The sequence below is a fragment of the Tiliqua scincoides genome, chromosome 3 (genome assembly GCF_035046505.1).
Source record: "Tiliqua scincoides isolate rTilSci1 chromosome 3, rTilSci1.hap2, whole genome shotgun sequence".
Classification (NCBI taxonomy): domain Eukaryota; kingdom Metazoa; phylum Chordata; class Lepidosauria; order Squamata; family Scincidae; genus Tiliqua; species Tiliqua scincoides.
Genome location: NC_089823.1, coordinates 185,098,831 through 185,121,411, shown reverse-complemented (window position 1 = coordinate 185,121,411; position 22,581 = coordinate 185,098,831). Strand labels below are relative to the sequence as shown.

At 44.8% G+C, this 22,581-nt stretch overlaps 1 protein-coding gene and 1 pseudogene across 3 annotated transcripts in view; one reads left to right on the top strand and one right to left on the bottom strand.

Annotated features, from left to right (window-relative positions):
* Positions 1 to 22,581, bottom strand: part of LOC136643644 (VPS10 domain-containing receptor SorCS1) — a 483,280-nt gene that overhangs the window by 149,839 nt on the left and 310,860 nt on the right. For all 3 annotated transcript variants that reach the window (XM_066618822.1, XM_066618823.1, XM_066618821.1), the window contains exon 5: positions 10,326 to 10,399. In XM_066618822.1, coding sequence (XP_066474919.1) covers positions 10,326 to 10,399 — 74 coding nt within the window. The remainder of the gene's footprint in view (positions 1 to 10,325; positions 10,400 to 22,581) is intronic.
* On the top strand, positions 6,732 to 6,851 carry LOC136647104 (5S ribosomal RNA; annotated as a pseudogene).

Here is a 22,581-nt window from a genome sequence, read left to right as displayed (position 1 = left end):
TCCCTGCTGCCTGCCTGGAAGGAGAGCAGGAGGGAGAGGCACAGGTGAGAAGAGGGAGGGAGGGAAGGTTCAGCTAGCCAGCATTATAACTCTCACAGGGAGGAAGGGGCAGAGCCTAAGGGGGCTCGTCTCCAGCATAAAGCCCAGCCCGGCCAGGGATGAAGGCAGAACCGGTTAGGCTACTGGCTGGAGCAGATGCTGGCTAGCCCATGAGCCAAAGCAGCTTGGGCCTATGAGAGTTCCAGAGTGTGGGGAGAAGGACCTGGGTGATGCAACCCCCTTTCCCCCCAACCCTACTGAGGCCAGACCCCGAGGTGCCCCACTGCTGCCTCCTGCAACTCAGGGTGTTCCCGTGTCACCAGCCTGACACTTCATGTAAGGATTCTGTATTCCCATGTCTCAGACGTTCTAGTCTCATAAAGAAGAATCATACCATATTTCCCTCCCCTTTCATTCCACTGGTCTTAAAGTCATACTTGCATGTCATCCTCCAGGTTTCTACAGATTCACCATTGTCTCACACTGACCTCATGTCCCATTTGCTTTCCCATCCATCTCTCTGTTGATCCTCATTTACAGGCTGTTCCTCCACTCACTTCTCTGACAAGACAGACGATATTTAAGGTTTGTCATTTTCATACTATTGTGCCATCTGGACTGCAAACTGTCTTCCTTCCCTGAATCCCTAAGCAAATGACTTCCTTTCATGCTTATATAATTTGGCCTTATGGTGACTTTCCCTTTTCCCTATGATGCATTTTTCCATGCAAATCTCTGGGAAAATGTGTTAACCACAGGTTGTCTCAAATATAGAATATTTCAGGATTCAAATGGCACATTATAATGAAGATGAACTCAAGGCCATTCACCATAATAATAGGTGAAACTCAAATATCCAAGTGGGACGAACATCAGAGGTGAAAGTCCTTATCTCTGATGGTCTATTACTATTATTTTCATCTTACGAAGATGCTGATTTCTAATGAGATGGGAAGACCATTTTCAGTTATCATTCAACCTTTTCACACTTTAATTTTAAAGTCTATGTCTTTGACAGAGTTTGCCAGAGTGGCAATTTGAATCAAATTGTAGACTTCGGATGTAATTCTGCCTCCTAATCCAGTTGAACAAAATATCCATAAATCCCTAAGAGCAAAATGTTAAATTTACAAAAGCAAATTCATCACTAGCAAAGAAACAAGTATCTCTGACTCTGTTCCAAATGTAATCTTGAAAACTGACAAAGAACTCTGAGAATTAATTCATGCAGTCTGTGATGTGTCTAAAATTTAAAATAGTTTGTGAACATTCAGATTTCATCAGAGTCGAACAGATCTCATAGGCAATCTTTTTACTCCATCATGCTGTTTGCCATTTGCTGTGATCTCATCACATTTTCAGACAGTTCTTCACTACCTTGTTTGTCTTCTGCTGTGCCTGGATGGTTAGAGAGCAATTATGTGGAGTATCTGTCATGAGTTCTAGACCTGCCTTCCTCAATTCTTTTGTCCCTGCTTATGGGTGTTTCTAGCCAGTCATGCAAAAGATATACACTTTGGTTGTTAGGGCTGGACATGAACTTGTCTTGCCTGATTCCTGACCTGTGTCTTTGTGCAGTAAACTACCAACACCCTGCTTTGCCTGCATGCAGTTGAGGTTCCCCTTGTGACCTGTCTCAGCCTCTCCCCTTGTGGAAAAAGTTCATTGCAAGTGGGAAATGACCCCACAGGACCTCAAACATTCACCATGAAGAGACGTGTATTTGTTGCACATGGCCACCCTCTTCTAACGTAGCTTTCCTTCTGCCTTTTCTCTACTGTGGTTCAAAAGACATACGTGTGTGTGTGTGGGATAAGGGAACCTGAAACCTAGGTTCAGGGATTCCTAGCAGGTCTTTGCTTTTGCCCCTACTTTGCTGATGCCACTGGAACTCCCATCCAAAGTGGTGCGGTTAGCAGAGGTACCTGTTCCTGTGCTGCTTATTCCCAGTGCCCTGTAAGGGCAAGTACTACACTGGCCCTGTATCTTCCCCCACCCCCTGATCCATTTAACCTGGCAGTGCTTCCCTGACAGCTGGCATTGGACTGGGTGGATGCAATGATTGGCTCCTTGGCTCAACACTGCTGATGCACAGATGGTGTGCTGAGGATGTGTCGATGTCAGGATTCTGCTCTGTAGCAAAGCTTTCATGGACACTGTCAGCATTGCTAGGAAGGGCTGTGCCAGCATTACTGGGAGGAATGTGGTGGCATGGCAGTGCCCTGATAGGGTTAGGATATGATGGACAATGATGTCTGTCCAAATGGGATTGGGCCATAAGATTTTCATCCAGAGATATTCTTCCACTTGGTGTTCTGTTTTTAGCTCATAGTTGCATTTTTGAATCATAGATTTGAGTCCTAAGGATCATTGCTTGTAAAAAGAAAACCAAACTGCCATCTGTTATGCTCAAGAGAGTTGTAGCAATCTATTGCAGCAGGAAGGAGGAAGCCAGGTAGGAAGGGCCAGCACAACAATGTATAGGAAGCAGAATTTAAGCCCTTTTCATAAGCCAACAGGCTTCCTAGACAACTCCTCTGTCTGATTGCATTTCAGTGCCTTCTTCAGGAGCAAAGACAGAGTTGCCAGGGACCATACTCTATTTTAGTAGAATAAATAATTTTTGTGTCCCAGAAGGTGAATTCAAACACATACACAGAGATGATGCCTTTGCAATAAATCTCACTAGGGGTGGCTCATTCATGAGGTCCATTGAAACAGTAGCTTTGATTGGTGGACTGGAAAGGCAGCAAACTGGCAGCGGATGTGCCCACCTAGGCCATCACTGCCTGGTAGCTCCACTTGGTCATTGTCCCACACTTTCTGAGAAAATGAACGAGAGGAGCGTGGGGGCATAATTTACTTTCTCCCCTCCAGTGCTGAAGCTGCAAGAGGAGGTTCACTCCAAAGAACATGAGAGCATTGGAGGTGTTGAGATGACAACAATGACATGTGGATGTTTGGTTGGCAGCATTTGCCAATACAAAGGCGTTGGATTGGTATGGGCCAGGCCTGAATCCCACACGCTGTTTACCCTTCTTTATAGTCTGTCTCCATTCTCCTTTGCACCTATGCAGACAGTGCAACTGTACCCACTTTCACTGAGGGCAGGTACAGATTGGACCACATGCCCTTAAGTAATACAAACCAGAAGTAGCCTCTTGCCCAATGAGAACTAGAAACCAGCTCTATGTATACATGTCTTTATGTGTGCCACTTTCCTATCTGAAGGATGCTGAAAACAGTGAAAATTATTACACCACTCTATCCGTCAATATTTCTATTGCATTGGCATTTGTTCTCCAAAAGCATGCAGAATTCTAAGAAAAGTGCAGAGGAAGGTGATTATTTTGACCATCTATCTGAACCTGCAGAAGATTACAGAGTAGTTTGAGTACTGTTCTCTAACACTCGACTCAGGTGTGTCCTAGGGAGTCATCAAAGGAGAATTCTTCCACTATGGAAAGATAAGGACCATTCCATATCCGAACACAGCAGAAAGCCTTAATTCCTGCTCCTCTGCAGTCTTGTATTTATCCGTTCATATCCCCCCCACCCTTTCCCTGGAGTAACATTACTATCCCCTTCCAAATGACTTATAGCTGCAGGTGGAAGGATGAAGAGAGGGGGAAATAGAGAAGCCCTTTTAAAAAAGAGATCTTGCTTTCATGATAACGACTCATTTCAAGAACACAGAATGTCTATCACCTACAAGCAGCCAAATTGTCTCTAAATGAGATGCTCTTAACTTTTGCAGGAGACATCAGCCGATTACTTTAATGTTTTTCTAGCCTGTAGGTTCCTTGGGGGGCTGTAGGGAAGCAGCTGAAAATGGAGGGGAAAGGACATTTAGAAGCATATCTTCTATGGAAAAAGAGAGGAAAAAAAAATAAGCAGAAATATGACAACGGCTTTTGTAGTAGCAGCATTTGTAGATTTCTCCACATTAGCCCAAAGTCATGCATGTATTCATAAGCTGCAAAATGCCCAGGGAATAATTAAGTGAGGGCAATGTCTGGGTCAAATGGCAGTAAAACTATACAGCTTGATATTTAGGAAATAAAGCTTTGATCTTCCCAACCACTCAGGGTATTTCTAAAAAGTACACAAAGCTGTTCTGAAGGTATCTCTTTTTAATTCTTTAAAAGCATGTGCAAGTCCCATGGTGTAGGAAATTTGATTGTAACAACTCAGAAGTAAACCCATTTAATTTGCTATTTTTCAGTCTGCTTTGGTAATGGTTTTGAAAGTTACCTGTGTGATCCTGACCAAAAAAGGTTTTAGAAAACCACATTACAATTTAGTTAAGGCAGGGGCAGTTCCAACAGATCTACCACCTGAATGTAAGTAAGTATGTCATTCTTGACAATCCTAGCTCCTCCTCCTCTTCTTCCTTCTTCTTCTTGCTTACTGTATCTGGCCTTCTACCTGGGTAGACAAGAAGGAGGTACAATAAGTGAGAAGAGAATTGGAGAGCTGATTGAAGTGGCTGGGTGGACAGTGAGCTGGTGGGAAGTGGTAGGCAAACATAGAGTGCAGGCCACTGCAGGCCAGCCCTGGTGAAGGACTATAAGCTCATTAAGGGCCCGGTCCTGAACAGTGCGTGCCACCTCTGAGACACACTGAGACCACTGTGGCAAGCATGCTGTAAGGCAAGTTTGCAAGCCCTTACTGCGGGCCCAGAGCCAGAGCTAGCCTCGCTAGGCCCATGTTCCATCACCTGTTGGTTGGCCAGACAGCCAGGCAACAGAGAGGTGAGTGAGGGTGGGTCACTGGCATCGCTAGGGAGGTGTGGGGAGTGAGGGCCGCGCCGGGGGAGGATGCACTAACTTCACAGCGTTAGGAGCTAACTTGTCATGCCATACACCGTTGGATGTGGAATGGCCAGCAGAGTGCAGTGCAAAAAACAGAATTGAAATAGCTCTTTTTGTTCAAAAGGTATGGCCAAAAAACCAAAAGGAAAAAATGCATGGAGCCCTATGAAAAGTGAAAGTGAGCCGTATCATATGTTTACTTGTGAGTAGGTGTACTTGCCATAGTCCATCAGAAAGGGCAGACTGAGAGGAATCCAACGACACTGAATGGTCCTGATCTAATGAATGCAGCCCCCAAAAAACACCTGTGAAGCTCCCCCCTCCCAGCTGAGAGTCTGAGCCCAAAACAAAGCCACATGGCCATGTTTACTCATGAGTAGGCAGACTTGCATTAGTTGAGGCAGGCTGAGAGGCTCCAAGGACATCAGAATGGTCCTCATCCAATGAGCGCAACCCCCAAAAACACAGGAGAAGGAGGTTCCTCCCTCCCAGCTGCCTCTCTCCCAGTCTATGGAGCCTTATGGAATGCAAAGCAGCTTCACAGTCGCATTTACTTGCAAAATGCAGACGTGCCTTGGCTGGTGGTCAGGCCAGGCAAAGGTGAATGTGAGGACATCATAAGGGTCCTGATCCAATGGAACTGGAGTGTAACAGAAGGCAGCCCCCCCCCCCAAAAAAAAAGAACAAAAAAGAGAATGGTAAGGGGAAAGTTTTCTATTTTGAACTTGTGAAGCCAGGTGGGTCTTTATTCTGATATGCCTGAAATAGAAGAACTTTAAACTGGGCACTGGGGAGGGCTGGAAATCTCACTGATTCTTTTGGGGGGGTTGTTATTGCTGGCAGACTATAGAGTAAGCCCCATTGACCACTATGGGACTTACTTCAGAGTAGACACGCATAGGATTGGGCTCACAGGCTGCAATCCTACCCACACTTTCCTGAGAGTAAGCCCCATTGACCACAATAGGACTTACTTCAGAGTAGATTCACTTGGTGGAACAGGACTGGCTCCCCCTTATTTAACTATTTTATTTTAATTTAATTATTTATAATTACTTATTTTAATTGCTTGATGATGTCACTTCTGGCCATGACATCACTTCCAATGGATCCTGGACAGACTGTCATTCTAAAAAGTGGGTCCCGATGCTAAAAGTTTGAGAACTGCTGCAATAAGTTGTTAGTAAGTTGACACAGGGTGTGTGTGAGAGAGACTCTACAAGTTTTCAAAGTCACTAAAATCAGAGTTTGGAGGAATAATACCATCATGTTATATATCAATCAATGCATAATTTCATGCAGAATGCAATGAAACAAACCTCTTTGAAATATCTGTGTTCTAACAAAAGGTACAGCCAAAAAATCAGTGGGGCGGGGCAATGGTACATCACCACACCCACCTGGGCGCTGCCCCACCCACTACATGGGGTGACGCACAGGCCTCCCACACTGGATGATGCAAATCCTAGTGACACCACTGGTGTGGGTAGGAGAGGCGGGCGGGCGGGGGGGGGGGACGGACATATTCTGGGGAGGAGGGCGGAGAGGAGACGGGGTGGGGAGGGAGCAAGCGGGGCAGGTGTTCTGCCAGATTCACACTCCAAGCCTCACTTAGGGAACTTATGCCCACTCTAAGCTAATTAGCTCTCCTTTCGTTCCCCAACAATGGCCCCAGTTCTCTACAGCAGCACTGCTAGACTCCACCACCAGGGTAGTTTGCCTGTTTAAACTGCAGGGACCCAGTTCCTAAAGCAGCAGTCCTTCCCAGTATAACAGCACACCTCAGCTCTCCACAGCCTGTTCGATCAAGGAGAGTAGCCAAATCAGAGTCCAGAGCCAATAAACCAAGTCACAGTCCAAGGTTAGATTCCAAATTCAATAAGCAGCAACTGTTACCCTGCACATGCCTGATCTCATCTGATCTTGGAAGCTAAGCAGGGTCAGGCCTGGTTAGTACTTGGATGGGAGACCACCTGGGAATACCAGGTGCTGTAGGCCTACACCATAGTCTTTTGAGACTGAAGGTTGCCAAGCAAGCCAAGTCAGTAAGTCACCCTCCAACCTGCACTCCTTCTACAACCCATAAACCCTTCCTGCCTCAGGTGATCCTTATATCCCTGAGGGCCCTACTTCCTTCAAGTGGCTGCAGCTGTGCAGCATACTCTGCTGGATGTCCAGGCCTTACCCTTAAAGGGACCACTGCTGACACCACATCTACCTCCTCGCCAGATCTTCCACAATTCCAATACAGCGGAAGAGGGCAGGACAGGAGGAGCTGAGTTCCAGCAGAGCCACTTGACCCACACTATATCCAGCACTGGGAAGGAGCAGGCTGGAGGTCTTCTCAGGGTAAGGGGGCATTTGTCAATTTCTTAAACTTCTACATATGTAGAAAAATTGACAAGCATTGCAATTGTTTGTCTTGGATAAGGATGCACATTAAAACATGCATACAAAGTCACATCCAGCCACTGTACTAGAGCTTCAATGACTGTGCAAGGGGGTAGCACACTTACATGTACACTTGCTTCTGTATTGGCTATACGCACAGAAGCCTGTTTCTGCATGCTGATCCTCTGTGTGAGGGCCAAATCCTATTCAATCTGGTGCAGCTGTGCCAATGGGCGTACACTGCATTCTGTGGTGGGGAGCCAGTCACAGAAGCCTCCTCAAGGTATGGGAATATTTGTTCCCTTACCTTGGGATTACATTGTGGCTGCGTCGGTGCTGGAAAGTTGGATACCATTGGGCCCTAAAACTGTAGAAAATGTTTTGAACATTTTGAACAACATTTTGAACAACTATTGGGCCCTAAAAATGTTATGAACAGTATTTAAACAAAAGTATGCACTAGTAGGTGTATCTCGGCAGTTGCTAGCATACAGTGCAATTAGAAGTAGTTTATATGTATATGAAGGGCTAAAGCTCATTGATCAGTAGAGGTGGAAGAAAATGGTGATAACAAAAAAAGAAACACATCTTTCTGTGCATCTCATTTTTGTAAAGAAAACAAGCAAGCAAGCAAACAACCCCCCCAAATCTGCAAAAAACAAATTTTATTTAGTTTTTATTTATTATTTAATGGGGGGGGTACATAGGTAATGACTGTAGCTGCATCTGCTGATGCTATATCACCTATTTAGTAAGCTTTTAAAGCAATTTTAATGTATAATTATAATGTAAATTTTGAATAAAAACACATAATGTGGCTTTCTGCACTTCAATAACTTTTGAAATACACTGAAATCCGTGAAAAAACAAAACCGTTTTCTCCAGCAGAATGGCAGTCATTTATCTACATAATGCATTTTGTCTTACAAGATTCATAACATCCATATAAAAGATTGGATCCGTGTGGATTGGAGGGTGGTGGTGGTGGTGGTGGTAGTAGTAGTAGTAGTAGATGTCCATGCGGATAAGGATTACCAGCTGATAAATGTTGTGGTTTTTGTGCGTATACGATCTTTATTAGCTGTCGTTTTGATGTGAATAAAATAAATAGTAGTAGTAGTAGTAGCAGTAGTAAAGATTACAAAATAAAAAAATTTAGAAGTTGAAGTTTTGCATTTCTGAGAAAGAAAGTGACAACAATCCCAGCAGTGATCAGAGAACTATGCGCAACTCCGAGGGCCCTGGAGAAATATCTGGAAAATGCTGGCATAGTTAGGATAACAACCAGACAGCTGCAAAATCCACACTACTGGGAACAGGCCACATATTGTGGCAATACCTCACTAGCTCCTTGGCTAGAATTTGAACTAATGAGAGTCCAAAAACTGCCAGTTTAAACTCCTGGTGAGCTGTGAAAGTTTATATAACAATAATGGCATGGGTTTGTTAAATCCCTAGCTTATAGTCTAAGTTTCACTGAGAAATAAAAACAGGAAACAGAGAAAACAACCACCAGAAAGTGCATTTTTATGCACACTTATCTACACTTGTAGCTTGGAGTAGAAGGTGAAAAAGAAGTGTTTTGAGAAAGATCCTGATTTGATTTAAAGAACTGAAAGATGAATTGGCATAGAGTGTGTGCTATGATTAGGAGTCCAAGGAATTGAGACAGGGGGGGAAAATTTGTGAAATTAAGGAAGCAGGAAATCAGGGTGCATAAGAATAGTATAACAGGGATAGTCTATGCGCGTCTACTCAGAAGTAAGTTTTATATAGTCAGTGAAGCTTACTGCCAGATAAGTGTGGTTAGGATTGCAGCCAGAGAGTCAATGCAATTCTATAATATCTATTATACATGGGAAGGCAGAGACAAAGCAAATGGAAAGTAAAGGGAAGAGATTTCACATGAGGGTGGAAGAAAGGGTGTTGTAGGTGTGAGAAAGAATGATTCAGTGATCATATATGAACTGCTGAATCCTAAGCATGCTTACCAGACAATGAGAGAGAGGGAGAGGTAGCAGACAGAATGTCAGAATAGAACTGGGGAAACTAGCGGAATTCAGGTACTCACTCAGTCAAAGTTTGCTATGTGATCATTGGTTAGCCATTATTTGGAAGCCAAACCTAACTCAAGTCATTAGGTCTTCTGTGATATAAAACAACAGAGTGGGAGAGACCATGTATACCACTCTCAGCATCTTGGAGGTACAGCAGGACAAAGATGTTAATAAACACTAATCTACTCTGACTAAGTGCACAATCCTGAGCAGTGTGCATGCAGGCACAACATGTGCAGCACCAGTCCTTGCATCACAAAAGTGCCATAAAGCACTCTGGGCCACATAGCACTTGCCAGCACAAAGACCCACACTGATCCATGCGCACTGGCAGAAAGAGCAGCATGTACCAGAAAAGGTGAGTAATGTGCTGAGCAGCATGGATCAGAACAGTTCAAGGGGAAAGAGGACCAGAACGGGGTGAGGAGAGGGTGGTGAGAACAGGGGATGAGCGGGTCAGGCCTAGGGAGCGGAGTCGGTAGTACTCGTGCGTGCCGCATCCTATCCCACTTCCCAGGTCTGATTGCCCAACACAGGGCAAAGCAGACTTGCACAAGCAATTGAGCTTGTGCAGGTCCAAGTTTCCCCATTGTGGCTGCTGGGGTTTACCCTGGGGCAAGGAAACAAATGTTCTCTTACCCCAAAGAGACCTCCAGTAGCCAAAGTTCCTGAACAGGATGCAGTGCACTGCATGGGAATTTGCGCTGGATTGGGCTGTAAGTCCCATTGAGTTCAGTGAGGCTTATGTCTTATGTCAATCTAAGACAGCAACTGCAAATTGCCTATGGGAGTTAGACACAATTCAAAAGATTGGTGCATGAAGCACAAAGCAAATGGAATACTAATTTTGGAGATTAGACAAGAACTTTCTTCGAGAAGGTTTTGAGAACGTACCACAAGGGTTCATAACCCACAAATCAAATAACATAATGAGCATTCATTCTCAAATACATCATCCAGCCTTTAGAGATACTAAGTGATGGTTGTCCGTGAAGTATAAAATACAAAATTGTTTGGTTCTTACCAATAAAATCTGTTTGGTGTTACATTTTCCTGGAGAAGTAGCCATCTTCTTCCAAACTCAACTGAACTGTACAGCTAAAGAAAAAACATCAAGAAAAATAGTCTCTTAATTTCCTCCTGTCATGATTCTTTTGTTTAATTTTTTTTGCAACTTTTATAGCATGGCAATCAACAGAGAAAATGACCACCTTGGTTGTGTTTTCTGAACCACTCTGTTTTCAAAACTTGATCAGTAATCCATTAATAAGCTACAAGTAGTCTATACTGTCCACAGCACAGATGTGTACCACAGGTATGTTTTTATAGCAGCTCTTCAGTTGTGCCCTAATTGTACCAATTCCGCCCAAGACCTAATAGATTTCTCACAATGGGAGCTGACTCCTGCACATGTCTTTGGGGTTGAAGGATTCCAGTATGGTTGTTTTAGAGATGCTTAAAAGTTCAAACAGGTGGAAATGAGACAAATACTCATTTGAGTTGTGGGGGGAGTATCCAACTCAATAGTAGAGCCAGAGGGGGGATAGAGTCATAAGTGCTGCACAGCTCCTAAGATTGCCATGCACACTGCCCTGGCCCCTCGCTTTCGGAGGCTGTCCGTGGGCAAAAGTAATGCAGAGGACACACCTCAGCATTGCTTTTACTCCTCGGAATGGCCCCAAGAGTGAGAGGGAAAGGCAGCTTACACAGTAAGTTTAGGAGCCTTGTGGCACTTACAGCTCAGAATCCCCCTCCACAACTGATCCACCCTTTCCTTTCTCCTGCCTGAGTTCCCTTCTATTTCCTTTGCTGCATCAACCTTCCTCTACTCTCCAGTGTCACTGCTTTCACCTGTCCATCATCTATTTCCAACCTATCTATTCCTTCAGTTGTATTCAGTTTTCTTTTTTTCTTGATCAAGAGACCTTATTGCTCCTGTGCCAGATGTCACTTCCCCACTGACTTCTCAGTGTTGACACCTGGTAATGATAGCACTGAATACGTTACTGTCACCAATTCAAAAAAAGAAGCCAGAGAGTGCGAAGCAAAGAAATGTCAGAATTAATCTTACTTAAGTACTCCCAGATCTGAGGATTCTATTAGGCATTGTTTATCCAAGGAGTGCCTTTGCAGTATTTCCAATGAAAGGACCTTCTCTTTTAAAAGAGTGGATTCTGGGCTGTAGGAAGGAACAAGCTTAGTTAACAACATGCTACCTTGTCACACCTGCTAGGTCTATAACCCAAGGCAGGAGAAGTCTCAAGTCTTATTTGGAGAAGAAGAATGCAAAAGGGGTGATGGGCAGTTATAACATAAATTCACTGTGGGTACGCTGTGGGTATGCAGCGAGTCATGGACTCTTCGCTCACAACAGGAGAGGAAACTGAGCGCTTTCCACATGCGCTGCCTCCGACGCATCCTCGGCATCACCTGGCAGGACAAAGTTCCAAACAACACAGTCCTGGAACGTGCTGGAATCCCTAGCATGTATTCACTGCTGGAATCCCTAGCATGTATTCACTGCTGAAACAGAGACGCCTGCGTTGGCTTGGTCATGTCGTGAGAATGGATGATGGCCGGATCCCAAAGGATCTCCTCTATGGAGAACTCGTGCAAGGAAAGCGCCCTACAGGTAGACCACAGCTGCGATACAAGGACATCTGCAAGAGGGATCTGAAGGCCTTAGGGATGGACCTCAACAAGTGGGAAACCCTGGCCTCTGAGCGGCCCGCTTGGAGGCAGGCTGTGCAGCATGGCCTTTCCCAGCTTGAAGAGACACTTTGCCAACAGTCTGAGGCTAAGAGGCAAAGAAGGAAGGCCCATAGCCAGGGAGACAGACCAGGGACAGACTGCACTTGCTCCCGGTGTGGAAGGGATTGTCACTCCCGGATTGGCCTTTTCAGCCACACTAGACGCTGTGCCAGAACCACCTTTCAGAGCGCGATACCATAGTCTTTCGAGACTGAAGGTTGCCAATACAATAACTGTGGGTACGCTAATTGACAGAATTGACACAATTGCAGGACAACAACCTTGTCAGTTTCATCAGAGCAAAGTCTCTAAGTCTGGAGATACCAAATTGGATCTTAATGGATGTCAGCTGAATGTGGCAGAACACTGCCTGCCAGAATGGAATACTTTAACGTCCCAACATCTTCATCAGAAGCTCTGAAAGAAACGAAGCTGATGAACACATGAAAACTCCCTGAATTCTGACCTTCTCTTTCCTAACTTATGAGAACACCTGTATTTCAAGCAATAATTTTGCACAGATTTTGCTCAGTACATATGGCCTAGATTCTGAGTACTATAAATTGAATTCCTTTCTGGTACATGGCACATACTGCTCTTCATGGGCACAATATACTGCTGTGGTGTAATATGTACTGGGTCAAGAGCTGTACACAATACAGACATAGTAGATGTCTCATGCAATTGATAGACAGTGAACTACTGGAATGGAATTTCTACCTCCTTGCTTCTCATTTACAGATTTGGAGATAAGAGAAGCTGCTGCAATAAGGTAGGGAAGTGAAGAGTGGATGGGGCTTATTGAGCACGATGAAACTGTAACTTGTTAAAAAACACAGAGTGAGAGCAAAGCCTGGCCAATTTGCTAGAACTGGGAGCAACACAGTCAAGGTTAAGCTCTTTTAAAGTCCCTTGGGCTTTAAAAGCCTACACTTAAAAGGGTACTATAATCAATGTCTTGATGGTCACATTGGAAGGCCACATGTGGAGGTTCCACTTTGCTTATGTTTTTAATTTTCCAAAGATGTCTGAAACAAGTCCTTTACTAAGGTACAGGTCCAGCCTATTTATACACAGATTTGACTCAACATGAATGACCCCTGCAAATGAGAAGGAATGTGCAGATCCCTGGAGAAGGGGAAAAATGCATCCCTTTAAAATCAGTTTAAAAAACTCAACAGTCCTTTAACATTAGCCTCCTTAATGAAAGAGAGAGGGGGCAGCTGGCTGACAATCCATCAATCCTTCTCTCCCCAGCAGATCCCTCCCTTCCCCCTGAGCATGTGAAAGAAAGGTGATCACTTTGCATTGGTGAAGGGAGGGGCTGAGTGAAGCGCTTGGAGGAGACTGATTGTCTTCTTAATGACTCTTATCTTACATTGCAAAGGTCAGCAAGGCTGTTTTTAAATCACCTGAGCAAAGAAATTTTGTTTTTTTAATTGATTTGGTATAGTGTGTTTTTTGCCATCCAGGTGAGTGCTTGGAACAGAACCCATGCAAATAATGAGGCTCAACCTGTACTGCAAAATGGAGAGATCCTAAAGAAACTGGACATCTACAGGTATGCAATTGTATGGCACGTGTGTACTGAAATAATAACAATTTAAATATTTTGTTAATGAGCAGCCCAATCCTGAGCTGCCTGGCAAATGGGGCTGCCGCAGCACCAAAATAGCTGCCACAGCATCCTGAGTGCACAGGGTAGCCACCAGTGGCTCGTGGGGGAAGGGGACATTTGGAGCTGGGCTCTACCAGGCGTGCCTTAAGGCATATTTGCGACACTGCATGCCAGCACTGAGCCAACGTTCAAAGGTCAGGATTGGGCCCTCAGTCACTGAAATACTATCTTTTCACAAGTGACAGCTTATGCAAAATCAAAATAAATAATACATGCACCATTTTCTTTTAACACAAGGTTGATCACAGAATTTAAGGCTATTCAACCAAATTCTATTTATTTTTTGTTCCTTTTTGTTTAAATTAAGCCACTTTTTTTGGTTTAAGTTAAGTTGTTTAGGTTAATAACACACATAAATGGATTGGCCATGAAACAGAATGCAGCATGTCAAGTTAAATCTAGGAAGAACTCAAGCATCACAAATATGTCTTGAACCAACAGACCAGATAAATGGAATATAATGTTCTCTACCGGGAGCCTTTGTTAAATGTTTGCTACATGGGTCCCATTATGGATTGGGAGAAAACAGGTGGACTGTAAGCAGGAGAGGGTGATGTCAACTGGGCTAATGTTTTCCCCCGAAAGGACACTGACATTTTCTTCTTTCCATTCAGTGCTGGAGATGCTTGAAATAGAGGCAGTGCTGCTTTTTGTCAGAAAATTTGCCTTGACACAACAGATCTGTTTCACGCAAGCCCTTTCGCTTTTTTTTGGGGGGGGGAGGGGAGAATCTAAATTAATTTCCATTGCCAGGTGAACATACAAAGCTATTAAAATCATTTCAGATTTGATGCCAAATTTCAGGCAGATGTACAGACTTTGATAGTTCCTTTTCACGCTGAGCAAGTAAAGAAAATAAATATGACCCAGAACAGAAACTGAAGACAAACTTAGGGCCATAGAGTTCTTTGCTAGGGAGTAGTATATTTCTTCCTTTTTCCTTCTGTTTCCTACGCTATGGGAAAACCTGTATTTCAAGCACCTTGTTTCTACAGACAACACATATGCAATATGTATAAATTCTGAGTATTACTCAGAATTTAGATACTCGCCTATAGTACGTGAAATTTTTGCCAAGTAATCAAGCTCAAATTATCACTTTGCCTTATCTCCGGGTCAATCAGAGGCCAGAGCCTTTCAACTCTGAAAAGTTTCTTTCTTTCTCAAGCAGCAGGCAAGCTCTTCTATGAGAGGTGCTTGCCTGCTGCTTGAAAAAGAAAGAAACTTTTCAGAGTATCTCTTCTATGAGATACAGAGATCATTTGTTTCTATAGTAACTTTCCTGGGAAATTCCAGCCAAAGTTAACCCCTGTTTTTTGAAACACCAGGATGGGATCCCCCTTTCCATTTGAAGCAAAGTCCCAGGATACAATTCAGTGCACCATTATTTAAGAATAATTCCCATGGAAAGCAGTGGGTCTACTTCTGAGTAAAAAGGGTTGCAAATTATGCAGCCGCATCTCTCTGCTGTGAATTGAATTGCATACTCTCAGTTAGGGCTGTTAGCGCTGCCCTCCCTGGAGCGCTGGCAGTGATTGCCAGGCTTTCCCTCTATCAGCCGGCAGCAGGTGTTTGCTGCCAGCTGATTGGCTGGCTGGCTGAAGAGGGTGGGGCGGGAGAGCAGCCCAGTCACGCATGCGCAAGGGGCTGCTCAGTCCGCTCCTGACAAGCGACCCCCGCCCTGCCCACCCTATAGTTAGTCTGGGATTAGCTGGTCGCTCTGTGAGGGCCGGGTAGGAATTTTTAATCACGATCTAAATTGGCTCTAAGATGGTGGGTTTTTTTGCCTACCCCAGACTGGCTGTGGAGTGGGTTTGGGTTCTTGATATATGTATTTAATGCCCTGGTCACTGGCGGTAGAAGTGCGGGGTGGGTAGGCAGAAGACCTGCTCGGTGTCCAATCTTAAGTCAGCAATGGAAGTGGGGTGAACCAGAACTGCTCCCATGATGCCTGACCGCCTCGAGGAGGCAGGCTAGCTAGCCCCTTGTCCAAACATGGGGGCTTTGCAGGGGTGACCTGAAGGCATAGCAGTTCTGCTGACTTACCCTCTTTGGGTGACGTTGAGAGGCAGGCTTAATAACAATTGAGCTATGTCTGGAGTCAGGTGGATGCCCTACGAGTTTGGGGGACGTAGATGGCTAGGGCCATTTCCCCCCCCTAGAATCCCGCACATGGGATGGGTTTGTTTAACCCCTTTTGTTGCCCCGTTGCAATGTTTGGTATTTTAATAAAAAGTGGCCCATTTTAATTCCATACCTGTTGTCGGCTGTATTTATTTGGGGAGTGCATGGTAATGTGTTATGGGTTGTATGTTGTATGTAGAGCTTCTGGCTTTACACACCAGACACCTTAAAGGTGGATTTGATTCATGGTTCTCCTGCAGTGGTTCCCAACCTTTTTCACTTGCACATCCCTTGGCAGCCCATTTCCATAAATTGTACCCTTAATATTAGCAAAATGTTTGTATTAATACAAGCCTTCATCATCTCTCTATGAAAACCCAGACTTCATGTATTCATCACATACTTTCTCTTTTCATCTGTTTGAAGAACAGAAGAGTCTGCCTTTGCACTGTTTTGCACCAGAAGTGTGCTGAGAAATTCTGGGTGATTGATCACTTTCCATATTATGTTTCAGCTTTTATACTGTGCCGGTTTTCAATCACTGGTTCATACATGAATTGATGACCAAAAACTAGCTATTGGTGGGGCTTTCACAGCCAACTAGCTACCTCCCTTCCTGCCTTGCAAGGCATTCTGGAGCACAATCTGTCTTTTTTTGCCATTATTCCATTCTTTTTCACGAAACTCTAAAGTCCTGTTGAGTGTCCCTAGGAGTACATGAATACCAGGCTGGGAACCACTGTTTTACTGGTATGTTGTTTACAGTACATGGATACTGTTTACAAAAAGGTGGTGAAGATCAGAATTTAAAAAGAATAAAAATGTATCATGATCTTTTACTATGTTTTTAATAAAATAGAGACTGTACAGTTCTTAGGTAACAATCAGTGGTAAATTATTTTTCAGGATCTGGCCTAGGGAAAAATCAAACAAGACTATAGTCAGACACCCCCCTAAGTTTAACCCCCGACTTATCCGAGGATCATAGAAAATTCCATGATTGTTGGCTCAAAACCTGCCCTCGATTTACCTGTGGGATCGACTTATAGGCGAATGTCTGCGGTGAATAAATTCTGAGTGTAAAAAATGTATACTTATTTTGCCTATAGCACAAGGGTGCTCAATACATCGATCGTGATCGACGGGTCAAAATGAGTCAATTGCAGGCTTCTCTCCCGTCCACGCATTCCTGGGAGTGAGCCCCTTTGACTCTACTGGGGCTGACTTGTGAGTAGACCTGGAGAGGAGCTGCTCGCAGGCTTCTCTCCCATCCACGCATCCCTGGGAGTGAGTCCCTGGCAGGCTTGTGAGCCCAGGGAGTGAGCCCCTGGCAGGCTCCTCCCTGGGAGAGGAGCCGCTGGCAGGCTTCTCTCCTGTCCATGCATCCCTGGGAGTGAGTCCCATTGACTCTACTGGGGCTGACTTACCTTTCCCCTGTTTTTGCACTGGTATGTATAGAGATCTGCTCCCCCACCCACTTGTATTGGAATCGAGAAAGATCTGGTAAGGAGGTAGAGGTGGTGTCAGCAGTGGCCCCTTTAAGGATAAGGCCTAGGCATCCAGCAGAGTGTGCTGCACAGCTGCAGCCACTTGAAGGCAATAGGGCCCTCAGGGATATAAGAGCACCTGAGGCAGGAAGGGCTCCACTTATTTATGTGAGTCAGCCTTTTCCTACATGAAGTTCTACCATGACTCATGAACATCTGGAAGTGTGCTTGAGGCTGACTGTCAGCAGCTACTGTCCAGACTATGCATCCTTGGCTGATTCACTTCAGTGCAAGTCATCAAAGTAAACTCAAGTAATTACAAAAAATGTTTATAGTTAATTATGTTGTGTTGTGCAATATTGGCTCATGCGGTTATGCAAGGTACACCAACATACATTGTACACATAAATGTTATATGTTATGATGGTGTGAATGTTGTAAAAAAAACTCTGGTAGATCTCCGGGCCTTGCTGGGTTTCAAAGTAGCTCTCGAGCCAAAAAAGTGTGAGCACCCCTGCTATAGCACATATCTATCTCCAAAAGCACCATCTATTGTTATATAAGGAGTGGAGGTCACAGGCTGATCAAAAGGAGTAGTGTCTAGTGGTTAGTACTCAGGTACCATTTCCTGCTCTCTGCTTCTCATGTTTACTGGGTCAGCAGCTGAATGGGGTAAAGGAAACTAATAGATCTATTCACTGCCACCATCCCAAGCTAAAAACATCAGGAGATGGGGACCATCTGGGGGAAAAAAAACAACCCACAGAACTCCAGGGGTTCTTATTGAAAATCAAATTGCAGTAGCATCTGTCACCAATCAGATCAGTGCTGTCAGAGTGCCTTTTACAGCTTGCACTGACCGCTTTACAACAGTTAGTGCCAGCAAAACTCATGGTCTGCTACAGCCTGGCCCCAATAAGATTGGGCTGTAACTCAGTCATTCAGAAGTACCAAATGCTCATCTAAGCACATGACTGCTTAGCAAGGGCCGTGTTTTCAAACAAAGGACAAAGCCTACTGCAGGCAGATGTTACAGTAGCTTTTGGCTGCTGAACCAGTATATGGGAGAATAAAGGTGTCCAAAAAATATGCACAAAATTGGGGGGACGGGACAGGACATTCATCATACATGGTTGTACAATATGTTATGAGCAGAGGTGGAAAAACTTAAAATTTTTTTTGGTATTTTCCAAATTTAGATGTGCAGAAAGCAGTGTAATGTGTTTTTATTCAAAATATACATTATAATTATAAAATGTAATCACCTTAAAAGTGTACTAGGTAGGTGATATAGGTGGTATAGTGTCAGCAGATGCAGCCACAGAAATAGCCCATGCACCCTCTCCCCCCATTAAATAACACAGGCCTACAAAACTGAGGGTCAGAAAAGTTTTTCCCAGACTTTATGGTGGTTTGATATGAATTTGGGGTGCTGATTCCAAAAATGGCATCCATTTTGCCCTATCACATCTAGTTTTGGAGATATAGTATAGCCTCATTAGTGAATGGTTCTAGCAGCTTCCTCATGAGGAAGTCATGGCGTAGGCTTCCTCACGAGGAAGCTGCTCGAACCATTCACCAATGGTTCACCATTCACGTCGCCAAAACTAGACGTGATAGGGAAAAATGGATGTCATTTTTTGAATCAGCACCCCAAATATACCTAGGAATTGGTGTAATGTTTAAGGAAGCAAAATGTGTGTTGGCCTGTGTAATAAATAAAAACGAAATAGTAACCCAATCCTATCCTGCCCTAGAACAGGTAGGCCTCCCCTTCTGCCCTTCCCCCATCCCAGAACACCCTCAGACCACCCTCCTCCCGCCCTCCCCTTACCCCTGCACTGGCTGAGGCACGCAGGTGCAAACTTACCTGACACTAGCACAGAGGCCAAATTTGGCCTCCAGAGGCTGGCAGATGCCCAGAACACCTCCCCCACCCCGTGGCATCCGGGAAGTGGTCTGAGATGCAGAGTGGATTCCCTGGGCTGCAGAAGGCCTGTCTAATGCTTTAGAAAGGCAATTCCAGTTTTCACTAAAACTGGAAGTGCTTTCCAATGCCTCTGGCAGGTCAAGGCTTAGGGAGGATGCACATGGCCAAAAGGCACCCCCTGAATCCCCCCAAGGCATGGTACCTGGGGCAATTGACCCTCCAGTTACCCTTAGCTATGCCACTGGTGTTGACTTCTTTGCAAAATTGCTTGGCGCTCTAGAATTCTATGTCAGGAGTGACCAAACTGTGGCTCGTGAGCCACAAGCAGCTCTTTAACATATAATGTGAGGCTCTCAGAAATATCTCGGCTGAGCTCCCTTTTGTATCACAATTAATATAAAAGGTACATATTTTTTTTCAAGCTTTATAATTATTTACTGGCTGTAAACTGAGCATCCACTGGATTAAAACCTATGTTTAATGATCATGGTGAGTAAATATATTTAAGAATTTAAATGCTTCTTAAATATTGCAGCTCCCAAACATCTCTCTTGTGGCTCTCAAGCATCCGAAGTTTGTCACATGTGGCTCGTATACTAAGCACATTCGACCACCCCTATATGCTGTACTATATGCTTCATATCTGTTGCAACAATTTGCTTTCAATTTGGATCAATTTTACTTTTTGGAATTTCAAACAATGGAGCATTTTGGGTAGGAAATGAAACTAGAATCTGACTCCATATTTTAATGTTTAATTCTGCCATTATCTTCCCATTTTGCTTGGAAACTGCTAGTTCCAAAATCAGATCCTCCCACAGTTTAAAAGAGTAATTAATGTAGAAAATAAAATACTGGGCTGGGAAAATCCAAGCACTTGAAAAGGTGCAAACAAATCAGTGGCATTGCAGAGTATATCAGTATTTTTCACTGCCTACCTGGGCACTTTTTTATTTAAGCCTGACAAGAGACCACTGATAGTGATAAAGCTTTCAGATATCCATCTAGAGGAGAAGGAGTCATTTAAAATGTACTGAGATTAACATCCCAACAATTAGTCTTCCTATGGTGTCCCTTTAGGATTCTTTACAAACATTGTTAAGTACGTTCAGGCAAAAGTGACTTCAATCAATGTTCTTCTCTCAAATGCCTCTCTCTCAATTATAGTGACAGTTTGACTTTCTTCTCCCAATGCATATGTATGTTAGACAGAGCTGGCCCATCCATGAGGCCAACTGAAGCAGTCGCCTCAGGCAGCAGAATGGTGTGGGCACCTGCTTTCGTTCTTGTACTCCCTTCTATTGATCCTCATTCTCCTTCAACTCCCTGGATTGGAAAAGGTGGGACAAAGTAGAAGTGTGAAGGAAAGCAGTGTGTTAGAGTGTTGGAGGAGCAGAGGCAGGCACATCACCAGGTAAGGAGGATAGCACTTGGCACGCCATCTCAGGCAACAGGAGGTCTTAGGCCAGCCCTGATATTCAGGATACCCTCTCCAATTCAAAACACATCAGCTAGCATTCTGATTTCACTCACATTTGCATGGGGTCTCTGACACATGGGCAGGTCTCCCAAGACCAGAAGACAATTGCCTTGCTGATTCAAAAAAAAAAAAAAAAAAAGTCCATCTAGTGCAGGGGTGTCCAAGCCCCAACACAAGGGCCAAATCCAGCCCTCGGGAGGAGTTTATCTGGCCTCTGAGTTTCCCCAGCCTCTCAGGGCTAAACAATAACTCAAAAGATGCACTTCTGGGTATACACCGCATTCAGCCACTAGAGGTGCCAAATGTAATGCAATGTAATGAAAGAATTTTGTCAGGTCAGCAGGGGAGGATAACCCTTGCTTTCCCGATAACAGAATAGCACGGGAGCATAGGGAGACAGCAAAAGAAGCAGATGATCCCAAACAAAGCCAAAGAAGCAGACACAGGCTTGTTTAGTGCAGAAGCATGTATTGGTAAAGGAGCAGGCAGAAGAGTAGTCAGTCAAATGGTCCAGGAGTCAGGGATACAGCAGGTCACAGTCACGATAAGGCAGTCCAAGTCAGTACACAAACCAGCAGCATGACATGCAGAAACTCCACCACAACAACCCACACCAGGAGTCTGTGCTTGCTCCCATATATACCGGGGCCAGCCAATCAGAGTAGGGTGACCTCATAGTCACAAGACAGTCTTGTGACCCACTCTGATTGGCTGTCCGGTGGTGCACTGAGCCATTCCTCCATAGCCTATGTGACTCAGCACTCATCTCTCCCCAAGTCACATGACTCTCACCTGCAACAGGTGCAGTTGATTGCATCAGCTGTGCTACTTTGCTAATTGTTTCACACCAGGCCCAGATATCAGGGCCTCCTGCCACATCCTGGCTAATAACAATCTCTAGCCTGGGATGCAAAAAACCTGACATTACATTGCACAACATGCAGCACTCTAGCTATGGGCAGCCCAATCCTGAGCTGCCCGGGATGCGCAGCTGCAGTGGCACTGAGAACGGCTGCCACTGCATCCTGTGCAACTCAGCCTGCTGCGGGCAGTGCCTCGAGAGAAGGGGACTTTTGTCCCCTTCTCCCAGTTAAGGGAAGCAGTCCCACAATGGGGCTACTCACTTTACCAAAAGGTCAGTGGTAAAGTAAAAGCATTCGCGTTGGGCGCCACGCCCTGCATGAACGGACAGGATCAGGTAGAGCTGAGCTCCACTGGACCCGCCTCCAGGCTCCCTCCCCCCAGCATACCTCCCACCCACCCTCTCTCCGCCCTCCCCATGCCTCCCTCCTCCCTGGAACGCCTCCTCCCCATCCCCGCTTACCGTGTCGCGGCTCAGCGGTCCGTGAGACCACCAAGCAGTGGGGGACGGGTGCCTGCCCGGCACTAGTCCAGCGCTGGCCTAGCGGTAAGCCTTGCAGGTATGCCTTGCAGGTTGCCATGTTTGCAACAGTGCACTCCAGCGTAAAGCCGGAGCGCCAAGCTCAGGATTGGGCTCACAGTGAGATATATACTGATGCTGAGAGACCTGGAATATAAATATAACGCTAGTTTAATAAAGTTTGAGATTTGCATTGTAGGTTGCTTGATGTTTTTTAAAAGCATTTTTTCCTGTGCAAATCAATTTTGCCCTTTTCCACCCCTCCTCCTTCCACCACCCACTTATTGTATTCAATCAAATTCTCTGTACATTGGTCCTCCATGTATTTATTATTTATTTTCCGGCCCTTGACACTGTCAGATACGCGATGTGGCCTTCATGCCGAAAAGTTTGGACACCCTTAATCTAGTGCAGCACTTTGTTTTTAACACCAATCAGTTAGATACTCC